Raw genomic sequence first — 18168 nt, 5'->3', positions numbered from 1 at the left:
CTATGATGTTGTTGTCTTTCTTGTCATGTTATAAATATGATTGGTGAGTATTAAGATATTTGTTGTCTTATTACAATTGGAAATTCGTAGAATGCGGCAGATCTTTATGAGTCAGATGTGGATCGTATGTCGTTGTGTGGTGAATGAGTTGGTTTTCCACTTGTATGTTTTTATTTTATTTTTTGTTTTCACAAGACAACGACCTCCGGGTCTAACTTATTTACTTCGGTATAAGTATGTTGGTGATGAATTTTCCTTAGCTATATGGATCGTGGGAATCTGATGAGAGTCTGCTCATTGTAGAAATTTCGGTAGTTGGTGAAATTTTAGATGTATATTGAAGGGTCTCTAGTCTCTCGTTAAATAATTGGGTGGATTTGGTAGAGAACTGCCAATGATATGTCCAATAAATTGAGTCTCCTTATTAGATGATTTTAAGTGTAATGCGGAGTCTAAAGACATTAATAAATATCTTTTAAGCATAGCTTTCCTATCTGAGCTCATCTTCTTGAGATGCTCCAGTGAAGCCTGTTATGAAGACTGATGGCTTATTGCACGTAGGTACAAATCACCATGTGTTGATTAATCAGTTCAAAGAAGTTGAATTGGTGGTGCAGAAACCTTTAGGTGAAGTTTTTGTTTATCATCAGAATCATGTTAAAAGGTTAGACACCCTAAGAATGCCTTTTGACATGGTATGGTTCTTAGGAGTCTTAGTATCTTCTGGACATATGTATATTCACTGATACTATTAATGGAGCTTATCATCCTATTGCCTGTTTGTTGTGGCCACTATATATGATACCGTAATTGTGCACTCTAAGTCTTTGTGAAAGGTCTGAAATGTGCATCTTGGCTGCATCGTCTAAGTTTTCGAGTCTGGTAGAATTTAGTAGATTAGTGAAGATCTTGCACAACTATGTTGTCGGCGAGAGACTGAACCTCTATCAGTCATAAAAGTCTAAAATTATACTCATATAAGCATTAGATATATGTAGCGCTGAAAGGGAACCCTGTCAGGAATAAGTCATATCGGGTTTAGTGGTAAAATATGGTCATCGAATTTTTGATCAACCCATGCTTCTGCAAAGGCTTATTAGATGCCTCTATCGCGGACGGTTTTGTGGCTCTTTGGATCAAGAATTCGGCATAACTTCGTTATTGTGATAATATCTTTTTGGATTTTTATAGTGGCCCTCCAAGATCTAGGTGAGGGAACGACCGTGTTAGACTAATAGAATTATAACACTTACAATTAAGAAGAATAGCCGTCTGGAACTCATTTTGATTTAGTTTCCTTTGAATAAAGAAAACATTGTGACTTATGATGTCCTCCATGAAAATATGGCGAGGTTTGGGAAAAATAGATGTATCTCCTTTGTGAAGTTATTGGATGCCTTTTCTTTCCAACTTAAAAGATTAGGAATGTAGAACTAGCTGTAAATATCATCATAGTTTCCAGGAGTTCCTACTACATCCCGTGTTTTTCAATATAGATATATGAAGGTTGAAGACTGCAACATGTAAGTTTGAATGCATCATGTACTAAGAGAACATTTTTATTTTTGAAGCAACTAGAAAAATCAACTTCGATCTAGAGTGGCATCTTGTTATTTTATATGGATATAATGGAATTTGTGAGACAATAAGTAGTGGCTCAAAAATGTGCAGATGAATAATGTGCGTATACACAAATTTTAAAGTACTTTTGATTGCGGGACGCAATCCTCTTTTAGTAGGGTAGACTGTGATGCCCTTCGATCCGTAATACCAATGCATAGTTCATATAGATAGAACTGTAAAAGGATGGGACGTAAACTTTAAGTAATTTTATAGTTCATATAGATGGAATTGTATAAGGATGGGACATAAAATTTAAGTAATTTTCATAAGCAGTTTGATATTTTCTGTGTACCAATTGGTGATTGTTATGCCTAGGGGTAACTAGTATTTTGGGAAGTACCCCATAAAAAGTGGTAGGATTGATTAGTATCATTTTAGGTTAAATAAGTGACATCTAGTCTTTCACTTTCGGTGAAAACTAAAATGATTTCGAGAAAAGAAAAATGGTAGTATGAACGGCATCCAAAAAGAGAGAGATACGGATGGCGGCGGAGATGATATTAGGGTGAAGATCGAGAAAGTTTTTTTGGTTGTTGGTGGGCTTGATATTTCTTAAGGTGAAAGCTTAAGCAAATTGGGTTTTGATGGTTTAGTATTTATACTGGCGACGTTTCGTACAACCAAGGCAAGCTTTTCTTTAGACTTTCTTTATTCAGATATATTTTAGAAATCAATGTTATAAGCCACTAAGAACTTAGCCTAGAGTTTATGAAGGAAAAAAAAAACTTAATATCTCAATCCTTTAGTATACTTGTGTGTTGTCTATAAATGTTGAAATTAAGGTTGACTTTTTCCGATTAACTTGTTGTGAATTTATGGGATATCTCAGAATATACCTTGACTAGACTAATAGATGAACTTATGGGATATCTCAAATGTTAGGCCTGTTGATTCTGCATTTGTAGAACATCAATTTGGGTACATTTGGAATTGTAGATTCATGAATGTGTTGTCCTTATCAATTAATAGTTTAGTTACTAGACTATTGTTGGTTCTGATGTTAGATGTGTAGAAATTAGTTCATATATGGTGACTCTGTTCTAGTAGGACTAGTTATGGATTGATATAGGTGAGCTCATGGTTGTAACTTTTAGTCTTTTTTCCGTTGGTTTGATGGTACAACTGTAATTTTAAATGTTGGGAACTAGCTCAATTGTTGGTATAACAACTTGTCTACGTACAACTAGTCCAATTAGCCTTCCATTGTTCGATTTTTAGTCTATTACTTTTATCATTTCTTAATGTGGCTGTGATGCTTAAAACTTGCACAATGATATATTATCTGTGGTTGTGAGACTAGTCCGAACGACTTACTGTTTAACCGGTTAGTTAAATATTACAACTGATTTTGACTTGGTGTTATGTGGTTGTCTAGTGATCAGTTGAATATTGTACTTGTGGGTTTATTTCTTTTGAAAATGAAATATCAATTATCGCCAGTCATAACATGGGATGTGCCTCATACCATAGAGGAAAGTTGCGTATTTTTCTTTTAATATTAAGATGTTTTGCTGAGGTTTTGGTGTGTACTTTGGCCTATTGGTTTGTGCATTGGCTTCATGGCGTTGAGTACGCCACTCATTCAGTTCCTTATTAAAGGATTGAAATAGGCTTCATGGCGTTGAGTACGCCTCTTATTCAATTCCTTATTAAAGGATTGAAATTGGCTTCATGGCGTTGAGTACGCCTGTTATTCAATTTCCTATGAAAGGATTGAATTTGCCTTAATGGCGTTGTGTACGCTTCTCGTTCCAACAAAATATAATGAGTGTATCTAAAATGCATGTGGTGCAAAAGATTTGCTCCCCACGATGTTGCTCTATACTTTGGCATATGATGCTCTAATTTATGCATGAGTGTCTGGATGGGTGAATGGTTAGTTCACAAAATTGATAGACGTCGGGCTCGGTTTCCTGTGGCATTGCCTTGTTGCAGTTTATAGGATGCATTCTGGTGTATGGTAGATTTTTCTGTGAAAGTGAATGGTTATGTAAGAGAATTTTGTAATCAGATTTCATTTTTCCTTTGTTGATGCAATTGTTTTATTTTTGTTTTTTTTCGCCATTAAGTTGATTAATAGCTGTTATAGGGTCTAAATTTTGTGGTTAGTTTTACTCATAGAGTAGATTTGTTTATGGCTTCATAGGGCCTATATTAATCTAGACAGTAGTCTACCCAAAGTATTTCACTTCTATATTTGTAAGTAATTTGTATTTCTATATCATGTCTTAATACAGAGTTGACTATTGAGAACTTGCTTGGAGTTTAACTCCTGTTGATAATTTTCTTACAGGTATTAGTGATCGAGAATGTGGTTGTTTATTTTCTCATTCGGGTGGCTTTCTCTGGATATATCTACATGAAAGTGCACATCTTTACCTTTTTTTTTTATCATCGTGTTAGTGTATCCTAGAATTTTGTAGTGAGGCAGTCGGGTAAAGGGGGATCTCGCGTCTCTTCTTAGTATTCTTTTTGGGTTATGGTTTGTTTGACGATTGTAATTATGGAGACTATGTCATCAAAAGCAGTAGATTACGTCGACATTCCTTATTTATTAATAATTTTTTTCTTCCAAAAGTACTTGTTACCTATTGTTCGTTGTTGTCTAGTTATCTCTTCATCAAAAGTGACGGCTCAACTTTTGTATAAGTTCAGGCCGGGCTTATGTGAAAAATTAGGGTTGTTACAGACATATATTGTCGTCTTCTAAGAATGTTTCAATGATTGAAATAGGAGTTTAGAATAATTAATCATTGTCTGGATATAACACAGTATGCATACCCGTATGCAAACTGTTGTAGGAATAATTCAGGTACGGGAACCAAGTATGCATACCCGTATGCGAACGGTTTTAACTGTTAAAGTCCGGGAACTAAGTTTGCGTACCCGTTTGCAAACTGTTTCATCTGAGTTCGGTCCGGAATAACAGTAACGGAATATCAGGTTAACTGTAAATCAAAGATTGACTTTGTGAGAGAGTAATAAAGATAATAAGTATTTTCGGAAAGAAAATAACCATAGACCGAACAATTGATGTTCTGAGAGATTTTCACGAACAAATAAAGATACTAGGTATTTTTCGGAAAGAAAATAACCATAGATAAGAATTTATTACTCAAGAACTCATCTGATGAAGGAAATAAATTGGATTACCAAAAAATTTAGTAACGAAACAAATAATTCTCAGAGAAAAAATCGAGACAAAATTAATGATCCATGCAGTGGACGGGATGTCAATGCAGTGATGTACGCACTTCACGTACGCTTCAAACAGATCACAGAAAGAGCAAAAAAATATACCAATTAACAATTGGAGATCGTATTAGCCCATTAAAACGTGAGCATAATGCAGAAACTTTAGCCTCTAAGAGGAGATATACTTGAAGCAGTGATTTTTTGCTTGATGATTACGGTAAATAAGGGCAGAGCATTTAAAAATGCAAAGGATTTTTCGGAACTGAGAATATTCTTGATAACAAGAACCGAAGGATTTTTAAGAACAAAAGATAGATGTAAGATGAAAACCCCTAATAAACAATAAAGATGTTGTGGATGGAAAAACCATCAGTTTAAAGCATATATTTGCTCGTAAAAATAGGAGCAAGATGAAACAATTTAATTTTGGATAAAGATCCTGAAAAGGGAGATATTTGACTGTCCATTGATACCAAAACAGAACAACTGATCGATCATCTCAATAGAATATGAACAACAAAATAAACTAAATTGCGGAAGCGATTGGATAGAGAGCATTTCTGCTCTGATACCATCTTAAATTTTGATATGTAGATCAAATTTAAGATGGATATCATTGACAATAGAGGACATCAGAATTAGTCAATGATAAATAAACAAAACAAAATAATTAACCTAATACCAAAATCAAATAGAAGACATGATTAATGTGGTTCGACACTAACACCTACATCCACGAAGAAACCCATAAGGGTGAATTAATATTATTATCTTCAAAACTTTCTGAGATAGATTACATGTAGCTTATTAATTTCTATTCATAGGATTACAGGTGAAACATTAAACTTAAGATTAATAACATACTTTATCTTTGATTAGGAAAAAATTATCATCTAGAACTGAATTGATCTTCTGATATCTTATATGCATCTATTATGATTGCACGTGCCATATATTCCAAGGCTGCTAATAGGAGTACCAAATTGTTTGGGGTATACCAATTCCTTACCAATATGCATATTGGTACACCCCCTAATAATTTGGCACCCTTATTAGCAATCTTGATATATTCCAACAAATACTTTTTCTCCTCTTATTAGAAAAGAGGAATTTATTTTTACAGGAGACTACCAAAAGGTGTCATATACAAAAGAAAATAAAATCAGAAAAAAAACAGTATCCCAGGTATGTTGAACCTTCTTCCCTAAGACAGTAGCCCAAGCGAGTACTACGAGTCTTTGGCATCAGTACATGAACTCCGTAAAAGTACTGCTTGCAACAGAAAACTAGAACTAGGGTTATGATGAGAAATATCCGCACCTCAATAAGGTTCTCTCTCCGGTTCTTTCAACTGTTTCCCACCGACTTTTGTTTTATGGATTTTTGGTGTCTACAATCTCTTCGCAAATCTACTCCCACAACCTGCCAGTGGCGGGAGTTATCATCTCTTTGCAGGACTCTTTTTCAGTGTTCCTAGGGTGGTTTGACCATTTCTAGCATGAATGTTTTTGAGTTGATCAGATCAGATAGATTGCTCGCTATCCCTACTAATTAATAATAGCCTTTTCATTGATTTGATAAATAAAATCGTTACCACGTGACGAAGGAACAATTTGGCGGGTTCTCATTTAATTGTACACGTAATCTGTATTATCTTTCTGTCGGATTTTATACTCTCAGTCTCATCTCTGCCCACTTGCAAAATTGCAAATTCTCAAAACTCTCGATCTACAGAACAAAATAAAACCTCAACTCAAATTTCTAAGGTAACAATCACTGTTTTATTGCTCCTTTTCAACAGCTTCAATGGAGAAATCTGGTTACGGAAACGATGGAATTTACAGATCTTTAAGACCACCTGTAAATCTACCTAATGATCCAAACATTTCATTAGTGTCATTCCTATTCCGAAACTCAGACTCTTATGCTGATAAAATCGCTATCATTGATGTTGATTCTGATGAATCTTTAAGCTTTAAGGAGTTCAAATCCATGGTTATTAGGGTTTCCAATGGTTTTGTCAAGTTGGGAATAAAAAAAGGTGACGTGGTTTTGATTCTCGCCCCAAATTCTGCTCAATTCATTTTATGTTTCTTAGGAATTGTTGCTATTGGTGCTATAGCTACTACTGTTAATCCCTTATATACAACAACTGAAATTTCAAAGCAAATTAAAGATTCCAACCCAAAATTGATTGTTACTGTTGATCAGTTGTATGAAAAAGTTAAAGGATTTGGTTTACCATTCGTGATTTTGGGTTCTTCAAGTTCTTTATCTGGTTCAGAATTTACATTATTTTCCAAGTTAGTTGAATTGTCTGGGCCGGTTTCGTCGAGTTTTAGATTTGCTCCTGTTAAGCAAACTGATACTGCTGCGTTATTGTACTCGTCTGGTACTACTGGTACAAGTAAGGGTGTCGTACTAACACATAGAAATTTCATTGCCGCATCTCAATTTTGTTGCTCGGATCAGGATTGTAATGGAGAAAAGCATAATGTATTTCTTTGTTTCCTTCCAATGTTCCATATATTTGGGCTCTCAATTATATCGTATTCTCAACTACAAAGAGGGAATACGTTGATTTCATTGGGGAAATTTGATTTACAGATGGTGTTAAGATCAGTAGAGAAATATAGAGTTACTCATTTATTTGTTGTTCCTCCAATTATGCTTGCTTTGGCTAAACAAAGTTTCGTGAAGAATTATGATTTGTCATCTCTAAAGGTTCTCGGTTCTGGTGCGGCACCACTTGGGAAGGATATAATGGAAGAATGTTCAAGGAATTTACCACATGCAGCAATTCTTCAGGTATCTGTTGTTGATGAGATTAAATTTCTTTTTGTTAACTTCATGGAAGGTTTATTGTTTCATGGCTTTTTCATGGGAAGTACTATTTTGTACCCCATTCGATGGTACATGCAGCACTTTGTCTCATTAGTACTGTGTTTAGTATCCATCTCCTTTGTTCCTAGAACTGGTGCAAAGGGTACAAAAAACATAGCTAAAGATTGAATCTTGAATCGTGCTAAACAGTTGATGCTGTAACTGTGAGATACTTGTTATCATGTTCTTCTCGATGTTTTTATCAATATATTTATTTTGTGACATCTTTTCAGCCTTTAGAATTGCCTTACAACAGAAAATCTTCGTCATCGAAGATGAGCTTATCATATCTGTTTGTGTCTGTTTTTTGAAGGGTTACGGTATGACAGAGACTTGTGGAATTGTTTCCATAGAGAATCCGTATGAGGGAGTTCGAAACTCTGGTTCAACAGGGCCCCTTTCACCAGGAATTGAATCTAAAATTGTTAGTGTAGATACAATGAAGCCTCTCCCCCCTACTCAGCTTGGTGAAATTTGGGTTCGTGGTCAAAATATGATGCAAGGTAAAGTATAGATGTTCGTGTTGCAGCATATGTTTCCTTTCTGTATGCGGTGATTGTTTGTTTCTAATTATATATTCTGTTGGAACCTTTACAGTTTCAAATGTTGAGGTCCATTGGCTTATTGTGTATCTGTGTCTAGAATTGGTTTTTGTTTATTGTTGTACACGTCGTAGGATAGGAACTCTACTCAATTTTAGCTGAAGAATTTTGTTTTAGCCAATTTGATTACGAAAAGTACCTAAAAATGCCTCTTAAGATTTATAGTGCACGGCATGTGTATAAGCAATGTATCTTGTACCTAAAAATGCTTGCTTTTGCCTGTTTAGAAGCAATGTATCTTTCTTGTCAAAGGGTGTCTTTTATTGCCATAGGATGCAGGGAACATGCTGCTTATCAATTTGTTTTAGGGGTATTTTGTAGACTAGCCAATTTTGAACCCTTATGTCGACTTAATTAATAATTATTACTTAGTACCATAAATTGATAATTATCACCGGCTTTTAACATGTACAGGCTATCTCAACAATCCACAAGAAACCAAGTTGACAATAGATGATCAAGGCTGGGTCCACACTGGAGATCTTGGGTATTTTGATGACCAAGGACAACTTTTTGTTGTCGACCGAATAAAAGAACTTATCAAGTATAAAGGATTTCAGGTGACCTCTTAGTCAGTTAATAGTTAGTAACTTTTTGTGGAGAAGAAAACTTATGGGTTCACTGTCTGAAGAATATTTTGTTTTAATCTCCAGAGGAAAGCTTACTTTTCATTCGTTAATTATTTTGCTGTGAATGTTGATGTATAAGAATAGTACATGCGACAATATGTTGATGTATTATTTGTGAGGGAATAGTACATGCGACAATATGTTGATGTATAAGAATGTTAATATTTTATTTTGCTGTGAATGTTTGGGTGTGTCTGAGTATTATTCGAGGGAATAATACATGCGACAATATGTTGATCATCAGAGAGGAATGCTACCCTGTATAAGAATGTTAGGCTGTATACAATATGTTTTAGGAGACTTAACAATTGGTAACTTCTCTCTGATTCCTCTATACTGACGACATAATTTGCAACATCTTGAAGCTTGTTCTTTAATATTCTTTTTTATTTTGTAGGTCGCACCTGCCGAGCTTGAAGGGTTGCTAGTTTCTCACCCTGAAATATTAGATGCAGTTGTCATCCCGTAAGTTTGAGAAATAGATAGTCCGTAAATATCTAATTCTTTCTTTCTAGCAAGTCGCATTTGTTGAAAGATGATTACCCAATTGGGAATCTCTATTTAAGCTTGTTTATTATCAATTCTAGATTTCCTGATGCTGAAGCCGGTGAGGTCCCAGTTGCATATGTTGTACGTGCGTCCAACAGCTCACTAAACGAAGTTGATGTTCAGAAATTTATTGAACCTCAGGTGGGTTAGACGAACTTTGTTTATCCTATTTTTATGAACCTAGAAAATGTTAATCTGATACATGTTATTTCTTCCTTTTCTTGAGAGCCATCCAGTTCCAGAGCTTTGCATGGATTAAGTATATCATGTATATTTGTTTTTGACAAATAAGTGCTTCATTTGTTGTATGTTACAGGTAGCACCATTCAAAAGATTACGTAGGGTAACATTTGTAAACAGTGTTCCGAAATCAGTTTCAGGAAAAATTCTCAGAAGAGAGCTAATCGCTAAGGTTCGGTCCAAGATATGATGATGCTAACGAAGATTATACAACTCTGCATTTCAGTGCTCCTTGCTTATGTATTCTGCTTAGCAATAAAGGAAAGGCAATTGGACTGTTCTACACATTTTCTTCTCCCTTTTGCAAATAATTGGTTCTCTCATTAGGGTCATGCAGTGTGGCTAAGCCCACGAGAAATGAGTTTGCAATCGGCATTCTTAAACTTCCCGCAAAAATGTAATAGTGAAGCTTCCCACAATTATGTCTCCCTTTCATGGAAGTGTCATTGTGCCAGTATTATAATATCAGCCAATATCCGTTGTAAAATACATCTACAAAACTGCATGCTTTTTCTGATATGATCCGGAAATCAGAATAACTAACCTTGATGGCCAATTTTAGACAACCGAAAGAACTGTTGGTGGTTGTCTGTGTGTTTGTGTACTCTTAAACGGCCTTTCTTAGTTCTTACTGTGTTTGGATGTTCGATTGCTGCATGCATACGCTCTCCCATACACACATTCGCTCTTTCCAACTGCTTCTCTTTAGAGTTTCTATACGCACATTTCTGGTTTCTTTTCTTTCTTGTTTGGTTAGGGTCTCCTGAGCCGTCATATTTCCAATTTTTTTCTTAAATGCATTGGCCGCGGACTGCAATCATTACTTTGTCGAGCTAACCATTGACGACTTGGTATTTCTAAATCCACAAAGCCAAATCTAGGTAGACCAACCCAATTATTAGCACGAAACAACACTGGAACTCGGAATCCTACAACCGCATGTCAACCATGAAACAAAGACTTGGTATTCGATTCATATATCGTAATTTGACTTTTTTGTTTGTTGCAAAAGAGAATTAAAATTAGAAAAAAAGACTTAAAAATGGTTCTAACATCATAAACAATTATAATAACTCCACCACCAGTGCGTAATTTAACTTGAACATAAAAACAGTAACATGTACTGTACCGCCGCGTTTACCGCTCATTTTTAGTCTATTATAACTCCAGCCGGCTAACCAATCGTCATCGTGATGATGTCAACCATATGAAATTTACATTACTGGTTGGTGCTTCTGTCGGATCGGGATTTAAATAATGCAATATTTTTCCTTATATCAACTTGTTTGAATTTAGTTGGTCGGCCAGATATTGCCGTAATCAGGTAGCTCTCGCTATTCGCAGCAAACATTTTGGCGCGTCTTTTTCAATTAACTGGACCCGGAATATAAAGTTATAAACTATCTTACCATGGTTTCAACTGTTTGAAGCTTATAAGTTGCAAAGTTCCGTTGACAAAAACTCATTATTAACTTTCTTAATCAACGAAGCTAACTAAACACCTAACTCAGCTTTGTGTTTTAACAATCACTACTTTTCCGCATTTGTGATGGAGAAATCTGGTTATGGAAACGACGGAATTTACAGGTCTTTAAGACCACCTGTGACAATACCTGAAGATCCTAATACTGGTATAGTTTCATTTCTATTCCGAAATACAGATTCTTATCCTGATAGAGTTGCTGTTGTTGACGTTGATGTTGATCAGACATTAACCTTGAGGGAATTAAGATCTGTGGTCACTCTCGCGTCTGATGTACTATTTGAGTTGGGTGTTAGAAAAGGTGATGTTGTCCTAATTCTTGCACCAAATTCTATTGAATTCATCCAGGTGTTTTTCGGAATTGTTGGTATTGGTGCTATAGCGACTACTTGCAATCCTTCATACACAACAACTGAAATCGCAAAACAAATTAAGGATTCGAAACCAGTACTAATTGTCACTACCGAGAACTTGTATCCAAAAGTTGAGAGTTTAAAGACACCATGCCTGTGGATTGGACCTCTTTCAAGTGGATTAGCTACTTTGGCTTCACCAAGTCATATTAGTTTCATATACAATCGTATATTATCTGAATCTACTTCGGCTTCGGCTTATTTAGGTGATCGCTCCCCTCGTATTGATCAGGCTGATACTGCTGCATTACTTTACTCATCTGGTACTACTGGTACAAGTAAGGGTGTGGTATTAACACACAGAAATTTCATTGCTGCATCTCAAATGGTTTCATCAGATCAGGATTGTAATGGGGAAATGCATAATGTATTTATCTGTTTCCTTCCAATGTTTCATATATTTGGGCTTGCGACCATATCGTTTTCACAGCTTCAGAGAGGAAATACTGTGGTTTCGATGGGGAAGTTTGATTTAGAAACTGTTTTGAGATCAGTGGAGAAATATCGGGTTACCCATTTATTTGTTGTTCCTCCAATTATGCTTGCTTTGGCGAAGCAGGTTGGCATTCTAAAGAAATATGATTTGACGTCTATTAAGGTTCTTGCATCTGGTGCTGCACCACTTGGGAAGGATATAATGGAACAGTGTGCAAGGAATTTACCACAAGCCTCGGTTATTCAGGTAAATTTCTGTGTTGAGAATGATTTGGTATTAGATTTTGATTAAGACGAATTCTTGATTAGCCCTTGTATAATCTTTATGTTTGTGCTTTTGCTTCCTCAAATCTCTTTGTTGTTTTTGCTGAAATGACACTTCTTCAGCCTTCTGAATAGAATTGCAACCAAAAATGTTTGCCATTCAAGATGCGCTCTTTATATGTGCTTGTGTTTTTTGTTTTTGCAAGGGCTATGGTATGACAGAGAGTTGCGGAATTATTTCCATAGAGAATCCATATGATGGAGTTCGATACTCTGGTTCAACGGGACCCCTTGTTCCAGGAGTTGAATCCAGAATTGTTAGTTTAGACACAATGAAGCCTCTCCCCCCTACTCAGATTGGTGAAATTTGGCTTCGAGGCCAAAATATGACGCAAGGTACGTAAAGGCACAGATGTATTATATGTTTTTGCAGATCTTTCCACGTTGTCTGTGAATTCATTATCTAAGGAGTGTGTATTTAAACTTGCACGGTTAAAGTCGGTGGTATCACACATCACATATTAACTTGCAAGCTTTATTGGTTTATTTTGCCTTGTGTGTCTAGAACTTGGAGTTGTTGCTGTTTTAAATCTTATTTTAGTTGATGGGGAATCCCAGGAATTTCATTCAACTTTAACTGATGAGTTGCTCTAAGGCCAATTTATTGTTAAAATGCTTCCAAGGAACTACACTGCAAGGCCTATATAAAGCCATACCTTGTCTAAGTGACCCATAAAATTCAGCAGATAGAGTCTTGCAAATAAGTGCCAATCTTCCATGTGGAAAGGCGCCTTATAGGCTCATGTTTTCTATCAAATGAGGAATACTAATTGACTGTAAATTTATTGTAGGGGCATTTTGTACTCTTTGACATACTTGGACTAGTATATCATCTGCAACTGTTAAAAATAAATGGCCAAAAAATACATCTAATAGAAAGTGTCACCACAGCCCCATGGTTATGAATGCTGGTGTTTTCCTTCCTTTGTTTGAGAGCTTATGCCGACCTTGTTAGTAATTACTATAAGTTGATAGTCAGTTACTGACTTTTTACATGTACAGGTTATCTCAACAATCCAGAGGAAACCAAGTCGACTATCGATAACCAAGGCTGGGTCCACACAGGAGATCTTGGGTATTTTGATGAACAAGGACAACTCTTTGTTGTTGACCGGATAAAAGAACTCATCAAGTACAATGCATTTCAGGTAATTGTTTCCTTCTTTGTTTGCATAATCATGTTCGGAAGAGAAACTTGCCAGTTTCCTTGGGCAATATATGGTTAGGAGCGTAAAGCGTGTCTAACTTCTCTCTGGTTCATTGGTCATGACTACTTAATTACATTCATTATTTCTTTATGGATGTTTATTTGATTATACTCTTGTTATTTCGATAGATTGCACCAGCCGAGCTTGAAGGATTGCTTCTTTCTCACCCTGAAATATTAGATGCAGTTGTCATCCCGTAAGTTTGAGTAGCAGATTGTTGCCAAAATGTCTATTTCTTTCTTAACTAGCAGCTGTTGCCTGTTGGAAAATGATTATGCTTTGCAACATTCTACCTGAGCTTGTACAGTATTATGCCTTTTAGATATCCTGATGCTGAAGCCGGTGAGGTCCCGATTGCATATGTTGTGCGTGCACCCAACAGCTCTTTGAATGAGGTGGATATTCAAAAATTTATTGAACCGCAGGTGCAGTGAACTTTCTTTTACACCCTATCTATGAACTTACGAATGTCAGTCTTATAGTACAAGCTATTGTCCTTCCCTTTTCTGGAAAGTTTGTAGCTTGCAGTGCTTAGATGGAGTGAAATTTTTTGGTGCTGACATTTTTGACAAATGCGAGCTTCTTTTGTGGTATGGTACAGGTAGCGCCATTCAAGAGATTACGGCGGGTAACATTTATAAGTGTGGTTCCAAAATCAGTTGCAGGAAAGATCCTAAGGAGAGAGCTTATCGAGAAGGCTCGCGCTGAGTATGTTCGAGCCAGGTTGTAAACCACATCATTTCCTTGCTTGCGTACTCTGATTCAGCAATAAGCAAAGTCAAGGGGAACTATTTACTTTTCTTTCTGTTTCAAATAATTTCTTATTTCGTTAAGGTCATGCGTTGTCACAACCCATTACAATTAAGTTTGAAATCCCATATTATTAAGCTTCCAAAGAATCTGCAAGTAATGAAGTAACTGAAACAGTTGGAAGCTGGCTGAGTCAGATCCTTTAACTAGTATGTCTCAGTAATTTCTTTCGGAACCTTATGGCCAAGCTAGTGTAAGACACGCACGTGTGACGTTACTACGCGAGAGACGCTTTTACAACTGGAAGCATTTTTTCAGAAGCCCAAAGTAAGGTTTTATTACTTTCAAAAGTCACTCCAACTAGAAGCTTCTCCGGAAGTAGAAGTCACTCTAACTAGAAGCTTCTACGCTCAAACTAACTTCTTATTTTTTGACTTCTAATAGTTAAAAAACTACTTTCGGATGAGTATCCAAACACTCAATTAGGTTTCCAAGCTAACTTTTAACTTTTCGACTTAATTAAGTTTAAAAACTACTTTAATGTGGTATCCAAACACTCTCTTAAAACCATGTGTGGTAATCAGAATCGGAAATGTTTCTGCTCGAGAAGATGTCAGTCTCAAAAGTCACAAGCAGATTTTGCCTCGCAAAAAAGATTATTTTTGAGTGGTAGGTTTTGATACTCCCTGCAATGTAGTTTTTGGATAAAATAGCTGAGAAGTGGCCTCTGATGGGTAGGAACAACTAGTGGATCCAACTTGAAAAAACTCGACCTTGCTTGGATATATATATGAACATGATCGACACTAGAAATAACAACTGGTCAAGCAGGAGTTGTATACTTTTTCAGACTTAATTCAAAAATTCAGATGCGTGATCAAAGGGCGGGTTCAAATGTCTAGCCTTTTCAAGACAAAAACACCAAGAACTACTGCTGTTTTGTACTCGTTGTTTTATTAGTCTGTGACACTATCCATTTTATTTCAAGCATCTACTCATGACTTTGGATATAAGACTCCTAACTAGCTAGCTGCATAGCTCCATATGTTTAGATGACCCACTGTCTTGGAAATGCAATATGTGAGTGCGCTTCTTCTTGATCTTCTTGTCCTGAGCATAACCATGGCCAAAGACACCACTGAATTTTTGTTTTGGGAAAGTTGGAGATTACCGTATAACTTCGTTAAATTAATTCGCGATAAATTAATAATTTTGTTAAGATAATATTTTTTGCCAGTCCCGATTTGGACCAGTGTGTTAAATTAATAACCTCGTTAAATTTATAAGATAATAAAAATTTTAAGTTTCCAATAGGGCCCAACTAAAATTTTCAGCAACACAAACACCAGCACCATTAACTCAATCTCCAACATTCTCCAAGAATACTACAATGTCTCTGGACAGGTTGTGAACTATTCAAAATCTTCAATTCACTTCAGTAAGAATGCCCCTCCTTCATACGCAGAAAGAATCATCACATCGTTGGGAGTTACTAGAATGAATAAAGAAGATAAATACTTGGGTGTCAAAATATTGCAGCAAGGTGTTAGAGTTACGAACTTCAACTTTTTAATTGAGAAGTTTGAAGAGAAGCTGAAGGGATGGAAAAGAAACTCCCTCTCTCATGCAGGTAGAACAACACTTATCCAATCGGTCTTGGCTCTCATCCCAGTGTACTATATGGCCACCTCTTTCATCCCTAAGTTTGTCCTTCACAAGCTCTCTCAAATTATAAGGGATTTCTGGTGGGGCATAGAAGTGACAAGAGGAAAATGCACTTTCTTAAGTGGGAATGGTTTAACCTGCCAAAGGAAAAAGGAGGATTGGGAATCAGATCACTTTATGATCTCAACCAAGCCCTAGTTGCTAAACTCACCTGGAGATTCCTGCACGATCAAAACTCTCTATGGGTAAAGCTTATCACAGCAAAATATCTGAGAGAAAATTCCTTCTGGACGATCAAAAAACAAAGAGTTTACTCAACTACCTGGTCCGCTTTACTTGACAGTAGAGAAAACTTCATAAAAGGCTGCATCTGGTTAATTGGTACTGGCGAAAGCATTAATGTCTTCACCGATCCATGGATTCAATCATTACCATCTACTACACTAGAAAGAACGTCTGAAACTCACCCAGAAATAGTCAAAGTACACCAGCTGATCAATAGTGGTACCGGAACCTGGGATATGACTCTTATCCAGCAGATTATGGATCCTTATACGGCTATGCAAATCCAGAGAACCCAAATAAACAAATATGCAGAAGATAAACTCATATGGAGACTTACGCCCCATGGAGAGTTCACAAGTCAGTCTTTCCAAAAACTCCTTCTGCACCAACAAGGAGAATCTTCCGCTGTTGCCGAAAACAATTTCCATTGGAAGGAACTTTGGAGAATGGAAAAAGTAGCACCAAAAATCAAAATGTTCATCTGGAGAGTCTTGCATAATGGGATAGGCGTAGCAAACAAAATTGGGAGATTTGTACAGGGAGTCTCCACTGAATGCAGTCTATGTAACCAAAGTTCTGAAACTGTTGATCACATGCTGCTCCAATGTGATTTGGCGCAAGCAACATGGTTCACATCCCCCTGGGTTTGAGATTACAAGGCAACTCCGAACTTACTATATCGTCTCTGGTACGCTCTTGGATCCAATGTGATGATAACAACTATTCCTTCTCGCTTGGTGCGTCTATCTGTTGGGCAATTTGGAAAGCTAGGAACAAAAAAGTATTTGAAAACAAGAACATCAACGTACAAGGAATACTCAAGATTGCATTCTACTGGTTCAATCTTTATTTCAACCCCCATGATGACAGTGAATCTGGATTTCTACCTCAGCATCGAACACAAGACCCAAGCCCCCCTGCAACTTGGTCTGCTCCTTCCACTCCCTTCATAAAAATAAATGTAGATGCCTCCTGGAAGAATGGTGTGTATGCCTGCGCTGCAATTGCAAGAGATCACATGAATGTTTGTCGAGGAGCTGGAACTAGAATTGGTATGTGTGAAGTACCAGTTTTTGCTGAGGCGGATGGATTCCTTCTTGCAGCTGAATTGACTATATGGCTAAATCTGCAAGAAATTATCATTGAAGGAGACTCTCAGATCGTGGTGAAGAGTCTAACGGATGCAAACTACCGAGTGCCTTGGAGGATATGGAAACTCAAGGATGACACCAAGCTCCTTCTTGCAGGCATCAAATCAAGCACTGTCAAGTACATCCCTGAAAAGGCCAACTCTGCCGCTCATTCTCTGGCAGATTATGCCTACTTAAACAAAGTCCAAGCTATGTGGACAAGTTCGAACCTCCCGTCTGATATCGCTTCTCTTTGGATTGAAGCAACTTAGTTTAGTCCGTTTTTTCCTCTCTTTGTCTTCCCTTTCCCTATACCAAAATAAAAAATAAAAAAATAAAAAAATAAAAATATATTATGATGCTTATTAAAATAGGCATCTACAATTATTTGTTTTTGTTCACATTTATAATATATTAGGCTCCATTTTAATTTTTTATATTCCCTTGAGAAGTTCCGGAACGGTTTTATAGTGATTTATTTTTCTTATTTTAATTTTAAAATTAAAGTATATATATTTATACACATAATATACCATAAAATAATTAGAATTGAAAATAAAATCTCTAGATATTTAATACTACACACTTATTTTAGAAATTTAAAGTTAAATTTAGTATGTTTCGATATAATGATAACTTATTAATTTATCAATAAATTAATACTTCGTTAAATTGATAGAATTTAGCAGTCCCGAAACTATTAATTTATCGAAGTTTTACCGTATAAGAAAAGATGGCTTCTTATAGAAAACTG

The 18168-nt window shown here is 36.2% G+C and overlaps 3 protein-coding genes across 3 annotated transcripts; all 3 read left to right on the top strand.

Annotated features, from left to right (window-relative positions):
- Positions 1-6173: 6173 nt before the first annotated feature.
- LOC113310171 (4-coumarate--CoA ligase-like 7) lies at positions 6174-10287 on the top strand. Its single transcript, XM_026558749.1, has 6 exons — positions 6174-7626; positions 8015-8204; positions 8718-8863; positions 9330-9397; positions 9520-9622; positions 9798-10287. Exons 1-6 carry the CDS (start codon positions 6625-6627, stop codon positions 9909-9911), a joined length of 1623 nt encoding a protein of 540 aa, XP_026414534.1. The 5' UTR covers positions 6174-6624; the 3' UTR covers positions 9912-10287.
- An 897-nt stretch (positions 10288-11184) lies between these two features.
- Positions 11185-14526, top strand: LOC113310170 (4-coumarate--CoA ligase-like 7). Its single transcript, XM_026558748.1, has 6 exons — positions 11185-12299; positions 12523-12712; positions 13379-13524; positions 13713-13780; positions 13907-14009; positions 14186-14526. The coding sequence occupies exons 1-6, from the start codon at positions 11271-11273 to the stop codon at positions 14312-14314; spliced, it is 1665 nt and encodes a 554-aa protein (XP_026414533.1). The 5' UTR covers positions 11185-11270; the 3' UTR covers positions 14315-14526.
- A 2383-nt stretch (positions 14527-16909) lies between these two features.
- Positions 16910-17686, top strand: LOC113311958. The gene has a single exon (XM_026560740.1). It carries the CDS (start codon positions 16910-16912, stop codon positions 17684-17686), a length of 777 nt encoding a protein of 258 aa, XP_026416525.1.
- The last annotated feature ends 482 nt before the right edge of the window (positions 17687-18168 follow it).

Source organism: Papaver somniferum, chromosome 9, assembly GCF_003573695.1.
Source record: "Papaver somniferum cultivar HN1 chromosome 9, ASM357369v1, whole genome shotgun sequence".
NCBI lineage: Eukaryota > Viridiplantae > Streptophyta > Magnoliopsida > Ranunculales > Papaveraceae > Papaver > Papaver somniferum.
This window is presented reverse-complemented; position numbering and strand designations above follow the sequence as displayed.